At 44.6% G+C, this 20,009-nt stretch overlaps 1 protein-coding gene across 2 annotated transcripts in view; it reads right to left on the bottom strand.

Moving 5' to 3' along the window:
- LOC120928999 (zona pellucida sperm-binding protein 4-like) overlaps positions 1-19,534 on the bottom strand; it is a 51,874-nt gene extending 32,340 nt beyond the window's left edge. The window contains exons 1-4 of one of the 2 annotated variants that reach the window (XM_040340163.1): positions 19,327-19,534; positions 16,964-17,085; positions 11,670-11,766; positions 9,594-9,740 (exon numbers count right to left, since the gene is read on the bottom strand). In XM_040340163.1, the coding sequence (XP_040196097.1) occupies positions 9,594-9,740; positions 11,670-11,766; positions 16,964-17,085; positions 19,327-19,486 (526 nt within the window). In that variant the 5' untranslated portion in view covers positions 19,487-19,534. The remainder of the gene's footprint in view (positions 1-9,593; positions 9,741-11,669; positions 11,767-16,963; positions 17,086-19,326) is intronic. The other variant, XM_040340164.1, reaches the window with a different exon arrangement.
- Between the last annotated feature and the right edge of the window lie 475 nt (positions 19,535-20,009).

Raw genomic sequence — 20,009 nt, 5'->3', positions numbered from 1 at the left:
GAAGATATCTTGTACCCCAGGTATACCACTTCCTGGGATGGCACCAACTGGGATTTGTCCCGGTTGATTATCCACCCGAGTGAGGAGAGATATTCCTGTGCAACCAGTAAATCCTTTTCTAACTGTTGAGCCGATCTGGCTACAAACAGTAGATCGTCCAGATATGGGATTACTGTGATAGCTTGATCTCTGAGAGGGGCAAGAGCTTCTGCCAGAACCTTGGTAAAAATTCTCGGAGACGAGGATAGACCAAAGGGCAGAGCTTGGAACTGGAAGTGTTGAATCCCTAGGGTTACACTTACTGCTACCCTGAGAAATTTTTGGTAATATGGATGTATAGGGATGTGCAGATAAGCATCCCTGAGATCCAGGGTCGCCATGTAACACCCCGGGAACAGACATCTTGTAACTGTAAAGATCGACTCCATCCTGAACCTTTTGTACTTTACAAATCTGTTCAGGGGCCGAAGGTTCAGGATCATCCTGAACTTCCCTGATGGTTTCTTTACTATGAAGACATGGGAATATACTCCCTGTCCCTGCTCCTCCAGGGGCACCGGAATTAGAACTCTCTGATCCACTAATTCTCCTAGCGACAGCATGAGAGCTTCTGCCTTTGCCTTTTCCCTGGGTGGATGAGTCACCCTGAAGTTCCAGTGAGGCAGTGACGCAAACTCCAGCCTGTATCCGTTCTCTATTAGATTTAGAATAAACGGGCTTGAAGTTGCCTTGGTCCATTGTGGGAGGAACTGCCCCAACCTTCCTCCCACGGGGACACAGGAGTCATTGCGGTTTTGGGGGGGGTTGAGGAGGATTAAACAGGATTCCTCCTCTACCACGCCCCTTGTGGCCTGCCCAATGCTTCTTGGGTTGGCCTTCCTTCTTCTGGTTTTGCCAAAAGTTTGAACCCCTGAAGCCACGAAAAAAACTTTCCCTCAGCTTTTTTCTTTTTCTCAGGAAAGGCCTTCTTCCTGTCCTGAGTACGTTCCAAAGCCTCTTGGAGGCCGGGTCCAAAAAGGTGATCTCCTGAAAACGGAAGACCACACAATTTTAATTTTGAGGCGGCATCTCCCGTCCAAGTTTTTAGCCGTACTGATCTTCTGGCTGCATTGACCAAGGCTGCTGACCTGGCAGCCAACTTTACCGACTCCTCTGAGGCGTCAGCTAGAAAACCCACTGCCTTGAACAAGAGTGGAAAAGATTTTAAAAGTTCTTGTCTAGAGGTACCGGCCAAGATGTGTGCCTGTAACTGGGTGAGCCAACACTCTAGGTTTCTTGCTACACAAGTAGCTGATAGAGCTGGCTTTAAACTGATCGCAGAGGCGTCCCAAGCTCTTTTCAATAGTAGGTCCCCCCTTTTGTCCATTGGGTCCCTAAGGGAACCTAGGTCATCAAATGCCAAATCTGTCCTCCTGGAGACCTTGGCTAAAGGGGCATCCAGTCTAGGAACCTTGTTCCAAGGATGAGACACATCTGATTCGAAAGGAAACCTACGTTTGAGGCTGCCTGAAAAAAAGGGTCTTCTTTCAGGTTGTTCCCACTCTCGCAGAATCATATCAATCAAAGACTTATGAACCGGAAAAACCTTGGTTCTGGTAGCATTCCTTTGATACATGAGGTCATGCCGTGAGAGCTGAACCTGTTCCTCCTGGATATCCAAAGTGTCATAGATGGCATTCAGGAGATCCCCCACATCATCTAATGATAATTTGTATCTGGCCGCCCTGGAGGAATCCTCCTCTCCCTCTGATTCAGATGCTGAACCTGCCTGAGAGGAAACAACTGATCTGGGAGTTGTGTCTCTAATTTCCTCCTCTTCCTCCTGAATCTGTAAGGAAGGAGCACTAGAGGCCCTAGTTAGGGACGGGGCTGGAGCCTGCATCCTGTCTATCAGTCCCTTAAACGACTGAAATGTGGATGCCATTTCATCCTTAAAAGATGATAACATTTGGTTACAAGTGGTTAACGAACTTTCCTTAACCAAGCTATTAACACAGTCAGGACATAAAGGCTTATCCCAGTTCGAACTTAGCTTTGTCCCACACACTGCACATTTCTTCCTAGGAGGCTAGTTCTTATCATGGGCCTTGACCTGTTAAAATAAACAACACAGTTTGACCACCAGCTAAACCTTCATTCACCACTGTGACAAGGTTTCCTAGAAGGTGCAAAAAAACCTCCACCAAACAGGCTCACCACCTAGGGGGGGGGGGTATCTGGGGTAACAATCCCCTACCTAACAGAGTAAGCCATGTGCCGTCACCAGGCCTTACCTGAGAGGTACCGGTGCCTGCTGGACCAGGATCGGAAATAGCCGCTGCTGCCTCCATGGTCCTGTGTTATTCGTTTTCAGTCTCCCTGAACAAACACCAGCGCCGGGTCCTTCGAGTCTCCTCCGCGCCCTTTTTTGAAGTAGGAACGATACTTCCGGGCGCCCCCTGATGACGCGCTTCCGCCGAGAATACTCCTTCCTCTCTTTGGAACGCATGGAACCCGCCCCCTAATCGAATACCGGAAGTGGCGCGCCGATTCGATGGCGTCTCTCACCCTCGCAGCCACGCCACCCGGATCACTTCAGGGGACGGATCCCGCCGTCAACGGGGTCCGACTCTCGCCGAGCTCACGGCGGAGGAGACTCCAGCTACGCTCTCTACCCCTAGGGCCAGAGGAGTGCTGAAGGTCTGAGGTAGGTTCTCTCACATACAAAAAAAAAAGCAAGATACGTTCCCAGATTGTATTTCCTCCCGTCCGGCAGGAAACACAAAAAACTGAGGAGAGGACCTGGAGGACCGCCTTTTATGATTGGGGGTGATTGTGTTTCCTGTCCCGGAGGGAGGAGCTACATCTATAGGGTTGTCCTGGAAGACGAAAGGGTAAAAAAACATGTTTGAAAAATTGCTGCGCAAATACCGTGCTAAAGCTGCACAATTAATCGTTAAAAAAATCGTGATCTCGATTCAACCCCCCTGACGATCTTCAATGCAGAGTTTGCTGATTCTTTCATATAACAAGTGGAGAGACTTTCAGCTGTCAAAAGAAAATATCTGGGCAGTCTGCCAAGTTTTTAACAGGAAACATTGTAACTGACACTTGCTTCTTAGATCAAAGGGATACACTTCTGTGTGTAAAGAACAAATCTGGGCAGTCTGCCAAGTTTGTAAACAAAATGAAACATTGTAACTAACATTGTAACTACATTTAATCACTTAAAGTCCAACACTTGTTTAAGTTAGAAAGCAATATTATTTGCTAGAAAATTACTTGGAACTGCCAAACATATATATTTTAGCAGAGACTCTAGGGCAGGGGTACTGAATTAAAATTCACGGGGGTCCAGTCGGAAGAAAATTCTTCCAGCGGAGGTCCGAATGCCAAATTGGTGCTATGACGCCACATGATATCCTCCACTTGACAACCTCCCATCACAGTGCCCCACCACCACCACACACATGCACACACCTTTATGACCCACACACATTGCACTTTTTTTTCTTTCAACTTTATTGAAATGTAAAAATACCTTTTATTAATTTTTATGCACCACAGTTCAATTGCGATGCATAGAAACAGAATGCATTTTGCAACACACTGCTCAGTACGCAGGGGCGCTGTTGCAGTGTGAACAGGACACATAGAAAACAATTGTTTTCTATTGCCCTTGCAGAGACTGACGCATCACAGACCCCCCCCCCCCCATCACAGACTGACCGCCCAAATCACAGACCCCTCATTACAGCCTAATCCCCCCCCATCACAGACTGACCTGACCCATCACAGACTGACCTGACCCATCACAGACTGACTCCCCCATCACAAACTGGTCCTGACCCATCACAGACCCCTTATCACAGACCCCCTATCACAGACCCCCTATCACAGACCCCCTATCACAGACCCCCTATCACAGACCCCCTATCACAGACCCCCTATCACAGACTGACCCCCTAAATCCCCAACCCCCTATTACAGACTGACCCCCCCCAAATCACAGACCCCCTATCACAGACTGACGTGACCCATCACAGACCCCCATCACAGACTGCCCCCCCATCACAAACTGGTGCTGACACATCACAGACCCCCTATCACAGACTGACCCCCCCATCACAAACTGGTCCTGACACATCAGACTCCCCATCACAGACTGACCCCCCCAAATCACAGACCCCCTATCACAGACTGACCTGACTCATCACAGACTGACCCCCCATCACAAACTGGTCCTGCTGACCCATAACAGACCCCTAGAACAGACTGACCCCCAAATCACAGACCCCTTATCACAGACTGACCCCCCCCCCAAATCACAAACTGGTTCTCACCCATCACAGACCCCCTATCACAGGCTGACCCCCCCCCCATATCACAAACTGGTCCTGACCCATCACAGGCCCCCTATCACAGGCTGACCCCCCCCCATCACAAACTGGTCCTATCCCATCACAGGCTGACCCCCCCCCCCATCACAAACTGGTCCTGACCCATAACAGACCCCCTATAACAGACTGACCCCCCCAAATGACAAACTGGTTCTGACCCATCACAGACCACCCCTATCACAGGCTGACCTCCCCCCCATCACAAACTGGTCCTGACCCATAACAGACTTACCCCCAAATCACAGACCCCCTATCACAGACTGACCCCCCCAAATCACAAACTGGTCCTGACCTATCACAGGATGACCCCCCCCCATCACAAACCCCCATCACAGACGGGTCCTGACACATCAGACTCCCCATCACAGACCTGTCCTGTTTGTCCTGTTTGTCCTGTATTGCATTGCATTGCACTCCCCCCTCCCCACAGAACCCTACCTTAATCACACACAGGAAATGAAGCATGGCCGCTCTGGACTATGGGCGGGACTTTGCCCATTAAAAGTGAGTGATTTATTGCTGGGACCGCCCCCGCTGCCTAGCAACCAATCACCCACTTTTTAACTTAAAAAGTCCCGCCCTTTGTCCAGAGCAGTCGCGCTCCGTGTCCTGTGTGATTAAGACAGGCAGTGTGGGGAGGGGGGAGTGTAGCGAGGGGGGAGTGCAGTGATGTGAGAAAAGGCACGGACCTGCCGCACCTGCCGCGCCTGCCATGCTGTGTATATAGCGGCATCCGCAGCGGCAGGCAGGCGGGCGGGCGAGCGAGCCGGTGACAGAGGACACACGGGAAACTACTTGGCGGGGCTGCGGTCCGGATAGAATGGCCACTGGGGCCGGAACCGGACCGCGGTCCGCCATTTAGTGATGCCCGCTCTAGGGAATACAATGGCTATTGCTGCAATATGTTATGTCACACTGCATTTGCCCACTTCAATGAATAATAAAAAACCATAAAAACAAAACAGTGAAGTTAGCCCATTTTTTTTTTTGTTTTTGTTTTAATGTGAAAGATGATGTTACGCCGCAACAATCGTGAGAGAATCGTGATCTATCTTCTAAGCAAAAAAATTGCAATTCTCATTTTAGCCAGAATCGTGCAGCTCTGTACCCTGCAACATAAAAAGTGCAAAGACCACCATAGAGTAATTTTCTAGCAAAAAACAAATGATAATTTTTACATGTAGTAGAGAAGTGTCAGAATTGGCCTGGGTGGCAAGGGGTTAATTACCATGAGTAATATACAAATAATTATTATAAGCCCTGTGAGCCTATCAGTCTGCTGCAGTGTGTCAGCTTGTATTTATATTGGCCGCTCTGAATGTAGCTTCTGACAGGCTGTGCAAGCAGGCCCGTATCTCCGGAACCATAAATGATAGCCGTCCCATATTTTAACCAATTGTGGGGTAGCTCTTCCCATGCCTACCCCCAAATGTGGGGTTTCTGTGACCTCTGGTCATCGAGCTACAACCCCCCAAATTCGATCTTAGAAAAAAAAAAATTTCTTAAAAAAAAAAAAAATTATTATGTTTTTTTTTTGGGCAAATGGGCCTATCTTGAGAAAGGGGCCTGGAGCTGCAGCTCCATCAGCCCCATTGTTAATCCGGCCCTGATTGGAGGAGTAGAAGAACTAATGCAAATCAGCATATAAAACATAAACCACATAGAAGCACACTCGTAGAAAAATACAAGGATTATCCAAAATTATCCATACATTTAATGTACAAACAGGTATTATCAGCAAAGGGCCCAATAGGAGTCCTGGTAGAATTGTGCAAATATACCCAGGTATATAGATAATTACTAGAGAGACCGCAAGAAGAAGGTTACGGCAAAGTCCAGTTGTAGGGGCCCCACAGAGATGTGGTGTCAGACCTGAAGACAAGATCTGTGGTAATACAGACACTCTGGCCATTATCCAGCCAGCCTAGAAGCCAATCATAACCATTTGATACTGGTGATCCTGTAACATTCTGGGCTCTACCCCTCTGGGCTGTCTGCTGGAGATGCTGTTTGGAAGACAGAGGTCCCAGCCATAGCTTCCCTAAAGTCTGGGATTTCTCTTATGGTCTGGAGAAGCACTCAAGGATACCAGGGGTAGGTAAAATAGAAGAGGTTCCAGTGGCTGGTGGTATTGTTGGGCTGTGCCTCCCTCACCAAGCACTCAGAAGGGGGCAGCTAAGGATCATAAGGCCTTGCGAATACTGACCCTAGTACAATGCATTAGAGACTATATGCAGTTTTTTTTGTTTCTACAAAGAAACCTATTAAAACATTTTTCTTAAAGGCATCCAGCCTTCACACTGGTTCTAAACAAGACTTACCGCAAGGAAGGAAAGGGTGTGACCTGGTCCAACATTACAGAGTACACTGGGTAAAACTTGGTGTCTATTAGATTGCACAATCCATTTTTTTTTTTTTTTTTTTATCAATAACAGTTTTTGCAGGAAATTTTCAATACACTTATACATGCAGGACCATTCTCGAAAGCAACATCTAGAGGAGTGGTCAGAAACATATTTGACAATGTCTAAAGGTCTGTTTGAGCCGATTAAGTGCCAAGTACGAGTTAAACATTTTGCACAATCAATTTTTAACACCATGAACAACTGCTATAACAGGAAAGCAGGAGCCAAACTAAAACAGAGGCTAGCAAAAAGTCAGTCAATCTTAAAGGGGTTGTAAAGGTAGAAAGAAAAAAAAAATCCCTAAATAGCTTCCTTTACCTTAGTGCAGTCCTCCTTTACTTACCTCACCCTTTGATTTTGCTTTTAAAATGTCCTTATTTCTGAGAAATGTTCACTTCCTGTTCTTCTGTCTAACCACACACCATAATGAAAGGCTCTCCCTGGTGTGGAGAAAGCCTCCTGGGGGGGAGGGGGGGAGCAGGATAGTCAGGACGCCCACTAACACACAGCTCCTTTCTCTATCTGCAAAGTAGAGAGCATCCTGACTTGCCTGCTCGCCCCCTCCAAGAGGCTTTTTCCACACCAGGGAGAAAGCCTTGCATTACTGTGTGGAGTTACAGACAGAAGAACAGGAAGTGAGGATTTCTCAGAAGAAATAAGGACATTTAAAAGCAAAAATCGAATGATGAGGTAAGTGAAGGAGGACTGCACTAAAGGAAGCTATTTAGGGAAAAAAAAAAAAAAAAAAAATAAAAAAAACACCTTTTACAACCCGTTTAAGCCTCATACACATGATCAGACTTCCATCGATTTTGGCCTGAAAGGGTGTTGGCCATGAACTTGTTCTGCATACACACACGGCAGAACATTTTAAGCCAACATTCACCGAATCATGTGGTTTTTCAGCTCTTTACCGCCACCCTTTAGGCAACTTCTGCTATTCTTGGCTGATGTTTAGCATTGGTTCGGAGCGTGCATGTTTGTACTTTGGACTTTAGTCTGATGGACTTGTGTACACCCGATAAGATTATCCTCCAGACATTTGTTGTCAAAAAGTTTAAAAGCATTCACAGAGAACATTTGTCAGATGAAAAACTGAAAACAATTGTCCGATGGAGCATAGACATGGTCGGATTAACTGATCAAACACGTCTAGACCATTGTCAAAAAGTCAGATTGTGTGTATGCGCCTTAAATTGTAAGGACATTAAAAGGGTAAAGGGTTAGGAATATTGTAACAGAATGAAATCCAACTCCAGGCAAATTGTAAAGCCATTTTGCACTGCGGTTTTCCAACATTTGTTGCAACACACAGGGCCAACTTCCCCCTTAATAGGGCCTGTTTAAAAATGTTATGCTGCAGTAGGATTTCAAAATAAATAAAAGTAATATAAAAAATAAAAATATGGCAGTCCCAAGTCCAAGGCAGTCCAAGTCTAAAGCACATAACCGGCATTTTGATGTATAGGGAACACTATAAGTCTTGGCTAATGGCCATTAGCCCTATCCATGTCTAAAGAAAAAAAAGACTTCCCAACTCTAGATTGATGTTTACGCATGCGACAGGAGGCCATATTTGTGAATTGTTCAGTCTTCTCTGAAATGGAACCAAATATGCCGATACCCAGGGCCGGACTTACCATTGGGCTTGACTGGGCTCAAGCCCATGGGCCCCGCCCAATAGGGGGCCCCCTTTAAAAAAAATTGTTTATATATATATATAAATGTATTATTATTATTAAAGGGCCCAGAGGTCTCCAGGGCCCCCGGATGGCAACCCCCCTTTTTTTTGTAATTTTTTTTTACATTTTTTTATATATTTGTTTTTTTTATTAAAGGGCTCAAAGGTCCCCAGGGCCCCATGTGGCAACCCCCCCTTTTTTTTAATATATAAATGTTTTTGTTTATATTTTTATTTATTAAAAGGCCCAGAGGTCCCCAGGGCCCCGGATGGCAACCTCCCATTTTTTTATGTATTGTTTATAAGTGTTTATTTTTTTTATTAAAGGGCCTAGAGGTTTATTTTTTGTTTTTATTAAAGGGCCCAGAGGACCCCAGGGCCCCTAAATTATATATATATATATATATATATATATATATATATATATATATATATATATATATATATATATATCTTTCTTTATTCCTTTTTTTGTAAAGGCCCCCCCCCCCCCTGCTTCTCAATTTCAGGCGTCAGCACCCCCCCCCCTGGTTCTCTGCTCCAGGGGGCCCATGCCTTAAGCTGTGTAAGGGGCCCCAAAATGCCTGATGGCGGCCCTGCGCATACCTCCCAACACGCACAGACAGCTTCTTCCTGCAGTCCCGCGAAAGGGTTAATTTTCCCGCACTGCAAGAGGAGGCAGCACGGAAGCAGGAGGAACCGGAGCGGTGTGTGGAGGACTGTGGCTGCTGAAGGGAAGAAAGCTGACAGCCGGGCTAATGACAGTCTGTGGCCCCGGCTGTCGGCACAGGTGAGAGGAACCCCCCCCCCCGTTCAACTGCAAAACCCCCCCAGGAGGAACCGGAGCGGTGTGTGGATGTCTGCTGAAGGGAAGAGAGCCGACACAGGTGAGAGGCACCCCCCCGCTCAACAACTTTAATGCGCACCCCCCGCTCAACAGCTATGACCCCCCTCGCGCAACATCTTCGATCCCCCCCCCCCCCCAATTCTCGGCTCCAGGGGGCCCCTTCACCACTCAATCCCAGGGGCCCCCACCACCCTAAGTCCTGCCCTGCCGATACCATATAAGCCAACATTTCTGCTAGAATCATCTGTCAAAACAAAAAGAAATTTGATTTAAAAGGTTACCTGTATTGCCATAGTAACATGGAGTTGTCTGGTCTGAAGGATCATAGCAGCAACCTATACTTGTACACGAGTCTTGCAAACTAGGACAGCTCAGTCTGTCAGGTTTAGAGACTGCAGCACATTGGTCTGAACTTGGAGCATCATCATCTGAAGATCAGAAGAAAGACTTACAATCCTGGAAGGTACCAAAAATACACTTTAGAGAATATTGCCACTCCTGCAAGTAAAGTAATGTGTAGAGTGGTCCCTTTTATAAATTCTGGAAAAACTAAGGCCAACTTATAATAGAAATCACAGCATTTTTTTTTTTTTTTTTTTTTTTTTTTTTAAATCAGGCAATAAGTATTTGACCAACAAGGAGTAGGAGATACGTTTGGCTCTAGATACATTGGCTTGGCAATTGGTTGCCATCTATGACCCAGTGCCACCTTTTAACTACAATAAATGATGGCAGACTACATAAAGACACCTTTCATTTCCCGCTTTTCAAATTGCACACCAAGTGTCCTGAGCTTTTATTCACCTTCTACTACGCTATATGTGCAAACCAGAGTCCAAGACTTTGCATAATGGGTTCTTTTACCATATATAAATAGGAGGTTTGCAAAAGATTTTCCACAGCTATGCAAAGCCTCAAATTATGGAATTCAAAAGATTGCCCTGGCATGTCAGTTAAGCCACACACACACACACACACACACACACACGATTGGATTCTCCGTCAGGAATTGTGCGACAGGCTGTCGGAAAATCTGACCGTTTTGTACGCTCCATCAGACAATTGTTGTCGGATTCTCCGCCAACAAACGTGGGATAGCATGCTTTAAAAATTGTCTGCCAACAAATGTGTGTTGATGGATTATCAGATCGTGTGTACACAAGTCTGTCGGACAAAACTCCAAAGTACAAACACGCATGCTCAAAAGCAATGCCAACTATAAACACAAAATTAGCAGAAGTCGACCGAAGGGTGGCGCTATAGAGCTGAAAAAACATGTAGTTTGGAGTTTGTTGGCTGACAATTCTTTGCAAGACATGTTCATGGCCAACGCCCTTCGGACAAAAGTCTGATTTTCTGCAGATTTTTGTCTTCAGGATTTACCAAAACCATATAATATGGGGGTCAAACCTTAAGAGTTTCAATCAGGCAGGCCCTTGCACTACACGGTTTTGGTAAATCTGAAGGCAAAAATCTGCAGAAAATCTAATAGTGTGTATGTGGCTTTTAAACTACTCATCTGTAATGAGTAAGCATGTAACCCGTAAGAATATCTGATGCAAGGCTTTCAATTTTCAGCTATAGAGAGTCTTGTGGGACCTTTCCTGAGTAAGGATTTGAGCCTCCCATGTCCCACTTATTTTGCAAAGGCCAGTTGCTTGCCATGCTGAATTGCTTGCTTTAATACACAGATCAAGAATAAATTACTTTTATTAGCTTTCCCAATGTGCACACTTTCAAGATCAAAATAAAGGCAAGGGGGTGAAACAACCAGGCAACTGCCATTGTCAAAAATAGGATTGGCAGTTTTGGCTTATGTTGCCTAGTACACACGACCGTTTTTTCCGGTGGATAAAAAAAAAAAAAAAAAAAAAAATTCCCGTCAAGCCTGCCTTGCATATACACAGCCACACAAAAGTCTGGTGAACTTTTGACTACCAAGAATGCGGTGACGTAAAAGACTAAGAGGAGCCGAGAAAATTAAGTTCTATGCTTCTGAGCATGCGTCAGTTTCCTTCCGAGCATGCACTATTTTTTACCCAACGGAAAACCATATGGTTTTCCCGGCAGGATTTTTTCCAAACAAAAAAAAAAAAAAGAAGGGGGGGGGGATCCTGCTCTTTTGTCTGTCAGTTTTCCCCTTCGGAAAAACTGCGATTGAGCATACACACGGCCGGGATTCCAGACAAAAAGCTCTCAAGACCAGTTTTCCCGTCAGAAAAACTGGTCATGTGTACGAGGCATGACTTACTGGCAAACTGGTACTGGATCAAAAAGTTACCTTTCTAAAAGTGTCAGGTTTCCACAACAATTTCCTAGAACAGTGAACGTTAACCGACATCGGCTTAGATACTCACATGACTCCATAGAACACTTGAGCTCTTTCCTTAAAATTACTTTCTTCCTACCATCTTGTTTTGTTGGAAAGCCGAGAGTCATTACAAAGTCTCTGTCCTAAGGAGGAGAAGTTAATAACCAGAAGTGCTTTGGATGGAAAGATAACAGTCAGATTACCAAGTTGACCATTGAAAGTTACCATCTAGTCATTATGTACTGTTAATGGGTGTCCCTGCATCTAATATGTTTCCACAATAATGTAGCCCTTGGTTAAAAAAAAAAAAAAAAAGCCAGCCCAGAGCAAAGGCATTTCTCAAAATTTGTGTTGTCTGAATTGTAGCCAATATTTTAGGTTTCATCAGGTTGGCCTGATGTGGGAAGTGAGAAGAGACCCTTGGATGGAGCACTACACAACATTGAACCAAACCACCCCCCCCCCCCCCCAACATATCCAGAATCATTTACATATGTCTGCAAGTAGGACGGCAAGTTCTCTTTTCCATTAAGCCAGTATGAGAAAAAGCTAGACTTACTGGTAGCCCCTTTTCTGAGAGAGGCTTCCATGACAGCCCATAAGACCTAGGGCTCTTCCTACCAGGACTGGAAACACGTTAACCCCTACCAGATAAAAGGGCGGTCCTCCAGGCCCCATGTCAGTAATCGAGAACTGTAGGACGTCCCTGTAAAACAAATGCATAATACACATAACTTCAAGACAAAACCAGGTGGGAATCCGGCTGTCCTGGAAGACTCTCAGAAAAGGAGTTACCGGCAAGTCTAACTCAGCTTTTCTCCAAGTGTCTTCCAGGATAGCCCATGAGACGATGAGCCAGAACTTACCAGTCTAGGGAGGGACAACTGCCTGAAGGACCTTACAACCAAACACCTGCTCCTGAGCAGATAGGACATCCAGGCGTTAATGTTTAATGAAGGTCGAATAGCTGAACCAAGTGGCAGCCCTGCAAATTTTTTCCATGAGGCTCCAGCCCTCTCAGCTCAAGACCCAGACAAGGCTCTTGTTGAGTGCGCAGTGACAAAAGGTGGAGAAACTTCCCTAAATCTGTAAATTTCAGATATGGCTTGCTTTATCCATCTAGCCAATGTGGCTTTAGATGCACCATTTCCCTTGTGTGTTCCTGAAAAAGAGGACGAACAAGACATCTTTTTTTCTAAAGGTCTTGGTGACCTCAAGGTAGACGAGAATTCTCACATAGAATCTTTTTTTTTTTTTTCTTGGTTGCCCCTTGGCAAACTACAAAAAGGTTGGCAGTACAATGTCTTGGACCTGTGGCGTGTACTGGCCACTTTAGGCAAAAAAATCTGGATCAGTTTTCAAAAAACAACCCGATCCTCAAAAATCACAAGGAAAGGCTCCCTCACGAATAAGGCCTGTAATTCACGTACCCTACAAGCTGAGGTAATTGCTACAAGATTTTTTTTTTTTTTTCTTTTATGTAAAGTAACTTTACTGAAATATCCTCAAGGGGCTCAAAAGTAAATTCTACCAGAGTTTCAAGCACCAGGGACAGGTCCCAGGTTGGACAACTTCTAACCACTAGTGACCTGGACCTAGAAATTGATTTGAAAAAAATCTATCTATAGTGGGATTTCCCAGGAGAGAAAACTGGAGAAAAAACACAGATAGTACCTGTGACGGTATCGGTATGATATCCCCGTCAACGTTCCCTTCTTCCCATAACGACAATCACCCCAATATTCCACGAGGAGGGATATCCCTGGAATCGCCCAGAAAGCCACACATGAGACAAGCTTACTGCTAGAACAAGACACTTTATTGACACAAAAACTCAGCTTATATGTGGTTACAGCCTGTTAGGAACGCCCCCCTCACACAGTGGGGTTTCCCATACAGATTATAGGAGACAAGTCGGAGCCGACCATGCAGACACGTTTCTTTAGATAAAGACATCAGCGGAGTTAATTACTAGGTGTAACAGCCTGACCACAATGAAGCAATCAGAATAATTAACATGAGCCACTTCTAATCATTGTAAACAGTAAGGCCGGTCTCCTTCCCACACACAATAAATCAATTACCATTTGAACTAGGGAGCTGGCTGAGGAAGGGTCATTAACATGTCAATAGCTTGTGACACATGAATCCATCTAACCCACAATTTAACCAAGCAGGGAGATTTACACTGACATCCTTCACAGTACCCTTAAGGGTACAGGCGGTAGCTAACTGAAAGATCTTTGTCGACACCCTCAAAAAAAAAAAATATCAAAAATTGAAGGAACATCATGAGTTAATCTTTGATTTTCAGATAACCACGAGTTAAATTTTTCAAACCTTGCAATACATATGACTCTAGTGACTGGTTTTCTGCAATTTACCAGGGTCTTCACTACTTTGTCACAAAACCCCTGGGCACTTAGCATCTTTTCTTTAGATACCAGGCCGTCAAGTTTAAGGCAACCACCTGTGGGTGAAATACTGGGCCCTGTGATAATAAGTCTTCAGAATACTCAGTGGATGCTCCGAGACCAGGGTCTGTAACAGGAAAACCATGACCTCTTGGGCCAGACAGGGGCAATTAGGATAAGATCTGTTTCTTCTAGAAGAAACTTCCAGAATCGTCAGAAGGCATAATAGAAGCCACGGATTCACCATAGAATCGATCCCCAATGATCGATCCGCTGGGTTAAGAGACAAGAATTTCTCTTCACAATTTTGTGTCCCCTTAACCTCCTGGGCGGTGTTCCCGAGTCTGACTCGGGGTGAGATTTTTGGGCAAGGATCGGTAACCCCGAGTCAGACTCGGGCTCGCCTCGCTGGATGTACAGGGAGTTTTACTTACCTTGTCCCTGGATCCAGCCATGCCACCGCGCTGTGTGAGCGAGCAGGACCTCGCTCGATTCACACAGTGCCTCCGTGTGACGCCGATCTCCGTTCCCTGCGACGTTACGACGCACGGGGACGGAGAACGGCGCAAAAATTCAAAAAAGTAAACAAACACTATGCATACAGTATACTGTAATCTTATAGATTACAGTACTGTATGTAAAAAAAACACACCCCCCTTGTCCCTAGTGGTCTGTCCAGTGCCCTGCATGTCATTTTATATAATAAAAACGTTTCTTTCTCCCTGCAAACTGTAGATTGTCCATAGCAACCAAAAGTGTCCCTTTATGTCAAAAATAGTTTTAGATCAGCTAAAAAACAGCGATAATAAATTATAATCACTTGCAGAATTGTGCGATAGCGATTTGTGGGGAAATTCGTCATAAAAAAAAAAAAATAATGACAGCAACAATTCTGCAACTGAGCAAATTTCAGTGATTTTGATTTGATTACATTATTGAATAATTTTTATTATAATTATATTATTTGTTATAATTATTTATAATTATTTATTATATTATAATTTATAATTTTGTTTTTAAAAAAATGTCATACCCGGGATGCCTATTAGAAGCTTGTTTGGTCAGATTTAAGTGAGTTATTTCTAAAAATGACAGACCTACAATATAAAACGCCAAATTTCCTTGCAAATAATGGTACCGCTTTCAGCATGTTTTTTCTGAAAGAATCATACCGCCAGGGAGGTTAATGTAAAAATCCGTGGGGCTGAGGACAGACTGAAGGGGAGGGCTTGAAATTTAATGTGCTGAATCTCTGTTCCCCATCTTGACTGCTAGTCTCAAGAATCTTTGAAAGGCCGAATGGATAGGGATGTACAGATACTGTAGGCATCCCTCAAATCCAAAGTGGCCATAAAGCAGTTTGGGTAAAGCAGGTTTTTAATTGTGAACACGCTTGTATCTGATTGAACGATTTAGAGACTGGAGGTTCAGGATAAGCCAATACTTTGATGACAAATATATTGTCAGAAAATCCCTTGCCCTGATCCAACTGGGGAATCAGGATTAGGACCTTTTAATCCAACAAGTCTCCAATTTGGAGACCCAGGGCCCTCGCTTCCCCCCCCCCCCCGATCTTGGGGAGGGAAGGTGACCAATAATCTCTCACCAATGGTCACTGGGTCCAGGATGAATGGACTTGAGGTGACTGCTGCCCTCTGTGGGAGAAAGGTCTTCAATCTTCCACCTACTGGGAGACATGGGTCACTGGCTTTTCAGATTGTTGAAGAGGGTTAAAACAAGACGCTCCCTCTACCCTTGTACCCTGTCCAATGTGTTTTGGGCCCATTGTCCCTTTCTCTAGGACCTTGCTGCCTACTTTGGCCATTTAAAAAAAAAAAAAAAAAAATAATAATATAGTAATTGTCAATTGGAGTCTTAAATGTAGATGTAAGCTCATCTCTAACAGAAGTCAACATTTTCTGACAGGACACTACTGGGTCATCCTTAACTACACAGAAAAACACAAAACCTCCTGCGCTCTGGTGTTTCGCCAAACCGGGTACAGCAGTGTAGTGTAATGGCAAAAATCAGAAGTCTTGCAGCCCTCCACAGAACAAAGGGTGTTCATATGGCTAAAACGAAACAAAAAAGAAAAGGAGGGCACACCGACCTTGTGCATTACCACTTAAATTTTTTTATTAAAACAGAATAAAAAGCAATGGTCCTACTCACAAGACAATCGTAAATATGCACTTTTCAGACAACTGGACTGGGCCTCGCAACACCCGCCAGTGGAACTTCAGACATCTGAACGGCTGACGCGTTTCTGGGGCGTACCCCCTTCTTCAAAGCCTGGATAGTCCGTGATACCTCTCTCCTACTGCATGTCCTGCTTTTATTTGGGTGCATGTGTGTATGTGTGGGCGTAACCCGACGCTACTGGCCAGCGTCCCTGTTCACGCCGTTTTAGAGACAGGAACCAGTGTCTCTGGCGCCCGCAGATGACATTACACGCCCCGTAAGTGATCCCCGCCGGGGTACTTTCTGTGGGCCATCTTGGAGCACAAAACCTCCGCCCCTTCCTCTCTTCCAGTGCACACTCCAGTCATGCGGTTTGCAGCGAGAGAACAGCCGACTGCCACCATGCGGCTCGCGGACCGGAGCTCAGACATACATCGCAGTGCTGGCATTCCCCATGGTGGATGTGCCGCTCTGGGATAAGAAGGTAGGAATAGCACCCCAAAAAGCTACAGGAGCCATGCTCCTGAGACCTAGGGGAACCAGTTCCAGGAAACATCTTAAACCCCCCCCCCCCATCCGGAGGAAACACTGACATGGGGCCTGGAGGACCGCCCTTTTATCTGGTGGGGGTTAACGCGTTTACTGTCCTGGTAGGAGGGGCCCTAGGTCTCATGAGCTGTCCTGGAAGACGCTTAGAGAAATGTAAAATACCACCCCATACAACTTCTGTCTTACTGGATCTTACAGTTTGAGTGACGTAACAGCCTTCATAAGCAGTTCCAACGATCACAGAGCCATCTGGTTTCTGGGTCACCCAAAGACTGCAGGAAGTGTCAGTTTGCAAGAGGTCCATTTTTCCACTTTTATCTGAAAAATATTATACTCTTTGAGACCCACTAGACAGAATCCAGACAGTGACATGAAAAGCTTGTTACAACAGAAAAAAATTGTTTTATTACATCAATCAAATTTTCCTTTCCTCCAGCTCGTCCATGGTTTGAGACTAGGGATGAGCTCTGGCATGTTCGCACACTCCATGTGCAGAGCCTGACAGGAAGTCGGCACTGCGCTGATCACAGGCAGGGAGACATTTCCCGATCTCTGCAGCCGCGCATCGGGACAATGTCTCCCTGCCTGAGATCAGAGCAGCGCAGTGCCGACTTCCTGGCAGGCTGTGCACATGGAGTGTTCGAACACGCCGGAGCTCATCTCTAGTTGAGACCTCGTCCCTTCAAAGTAACAGTAATTATACAGGGTTTTTAACCCAGTAATAGCAGATTTCTCTACTGGATTTTAGGCTGCATTCACACCTGGGCATTTTGAATTGTGGGCAGAATTGCCACGATTTTGCCAGGGAGTCCAAAACGGTCTGCTAAAAATAACATCTCACTGCACAATTTTCAGATGCCATTAATTTTAAATGTCATGTAAAAATGCTGTGTGGTTCTGCCGTGATTGTCACTTGATAAATTGCTCTGCAATCCGCATTGCATGAAGCTTGTCGCCCAAAAAAAGTATCAGGAGCTTTTTTTAAGGAGACAAGCGTCAGGCGAGGCAGATTGCAGCACAATTTACTTTGCGGCAGAGCCACACAGCGTTTTTAGGTGCTGTTAAAATGAAATTCATGGTGTGCGATTTGTCATAACAGAGTTTTGAAATTGCAGGCAGAAGTGTGGCAATTCAAAACACCCAGGTGTGAATGCAGCCTTACATACATTGTAGAAGATACACTTGCCTTAAAAGACATATGTAGGCAAAAGCTTTAATAGACAGTCCTGCTTGTCCTGTAAGGCCGCATGCATACACAAAAAGCTATCCATCTGTCTATATCAGATACCCCTCACTCCAAATCCACTGCTTGGTGTATAGCACGATGTCCAGCAAATTTTGCTTGCTGGGCTTTGTGGTACACCAACAGATTTGGAGTGGAGGGGAGAATAGGACCTCTGTAAAGCTTTTACTGGAGATTGGAGACCACTTTGGATAGCTTTTTACTAATTTAGGGAAATAATAGGTCAAGGGAGGAATACAGACAAAAAAAAAAAAAAAAACAACAGGAGGTATACTGTACAGCAGGGTCTCTTTGCTGGCCAATAAGGCTGGTTGCTGAACAGTTTCAGGCATCTCTACTTTGGAATTGCGGACCTGGAGCAAGCATTTAAATAAATCAGAACTCCTGACACTTGTTATACAGCGGTGCCTCTGAACATTGAAGCCATTGGATGACCATAAAAGCAAAGGAACTAGAATTCAAACTGGTTGTAAATACAGAAGGTTTTTGACCTAAAGCATTCTCTGCACTCAAAAATATAGCGCAAGGCTACATTCACACCGGTGATTAAGGGACACAGTGTGCGTCCAGCAGCGATCAACACAGGTAAATAGCTGCGGCCCGGCGCCAGTAATCAGTGCACCTAGCTGCAGGAAAAAAAAAAAAAATTTTTTATATTATATATATATATATATATATATATATATATATATATATATATATATATATATATATATATTATATAATATACACACACACACACATACATACATACATCAAATTGCTGCGCTCTTTGCGCCAGCCCTAATCGCCAGTGTGCGTTTGTATTGTGCGTTGCCCTCCCATGAGTACCTTACTGCAAAGGCAAGTTATAAATTCGGATGGTCAGTTGCCATTTTTTGTATGGCAGCAACCAGGGCATTCGCAACACTCGCAAAAGCACACAGAGAGTGACATATTGGATCATTTTTTTCTGCAGGCACAGAGCAATCGCAACCACAGCATATAAACACCCTCATACAGCTTTAAAGGGAGGGGGGGGGGGTGGAGGTGCTCAAAAACATCATGTGACAATACAGAACAAAAAAAGGAAACCCATTCTCTATTGGGGACCATGCACACATGCTAATTTTGTGGCAACCGTACATCACAATAGGCATGAAAGAAAAATTATATAAATATATAATTTTTTTTTTTAAATTATTATTTATAAAAAAAAAAAGAAGGGGGGGGGAGGAAAAACCCCCACACACCACACATGTGTGAATTAATAATAAAGGAATATCCAACAACTATGAAATATACTACACAGCAGTTTGTTATTAAATGAAACTTACGTAGAACCTTCAGTTTAGCGTTATGCTTTATGTGTCTTGGAATGACAACTTGCATATTCTCCATACCACACTGCACATGCAGGTCCTCATCTTGTACAGCCAAAGCGATAAAAACCCCAGTAATTGCACAATATGTGCTGACAAGGAATCTCAGAGACATGGCTCCCTTTATCCTAACACCTCACTTTAAGCTAGATGATATCCTACCTGGACTCTTATATTAGGAGTGTGTTGAGTAGAGGACACCTGAACAGGATTGCAGTTAACTCTTCCATAGACTGCACAGACAGGCTTTTCAATAAATGACCATGGTTGTCATAACCAGCCTTCGGGAAACCCTCAAAAAACATATTGCGATACATGTACAGCTTTCTTTTAAAGGAATATTCTTTCATCTGACAAGGTTGATGGTATGTGACCATTACCTATGCCTCATTTATTATAAACGTGAACACGTGAACATTGCATGAAATTCCATATCTGAAGTATAGCGAAGTAGTGCGATTTCAAAGCCACCGGGCTTAAAATGGATGTAACACCCCCATTTTTCTTTTAAATTAAGACTCATATCTGTTACAGCAGAGGATGTCATTTCATCTGTGCCCAGTCTTGCAATGAAGAGTTAATCTAACTCTGAGCAATCCTCTTATCTTTCTTCAGTGAGATAAAAACTGACACAGAGA

Source organism: Rana temporaria, chromosome 2 (assembly GCF_905171775.1).
Source record: "Rana temporaria chromosome 2, aRanTem1.1, whole genome shotgun sequence".
Classification (NCBI taxonomy): domain Eukaryota; kingdom Metazoa; phylum Chordata; class Amphibia; order Anura; family Ranidae; genus Rana; species Rana temporaria.
The sequence above is the reverse complement of the archived record's forward strand: the minus strand, read 5'-3'. Positions and strand labels throughout refer to the sequence as shown.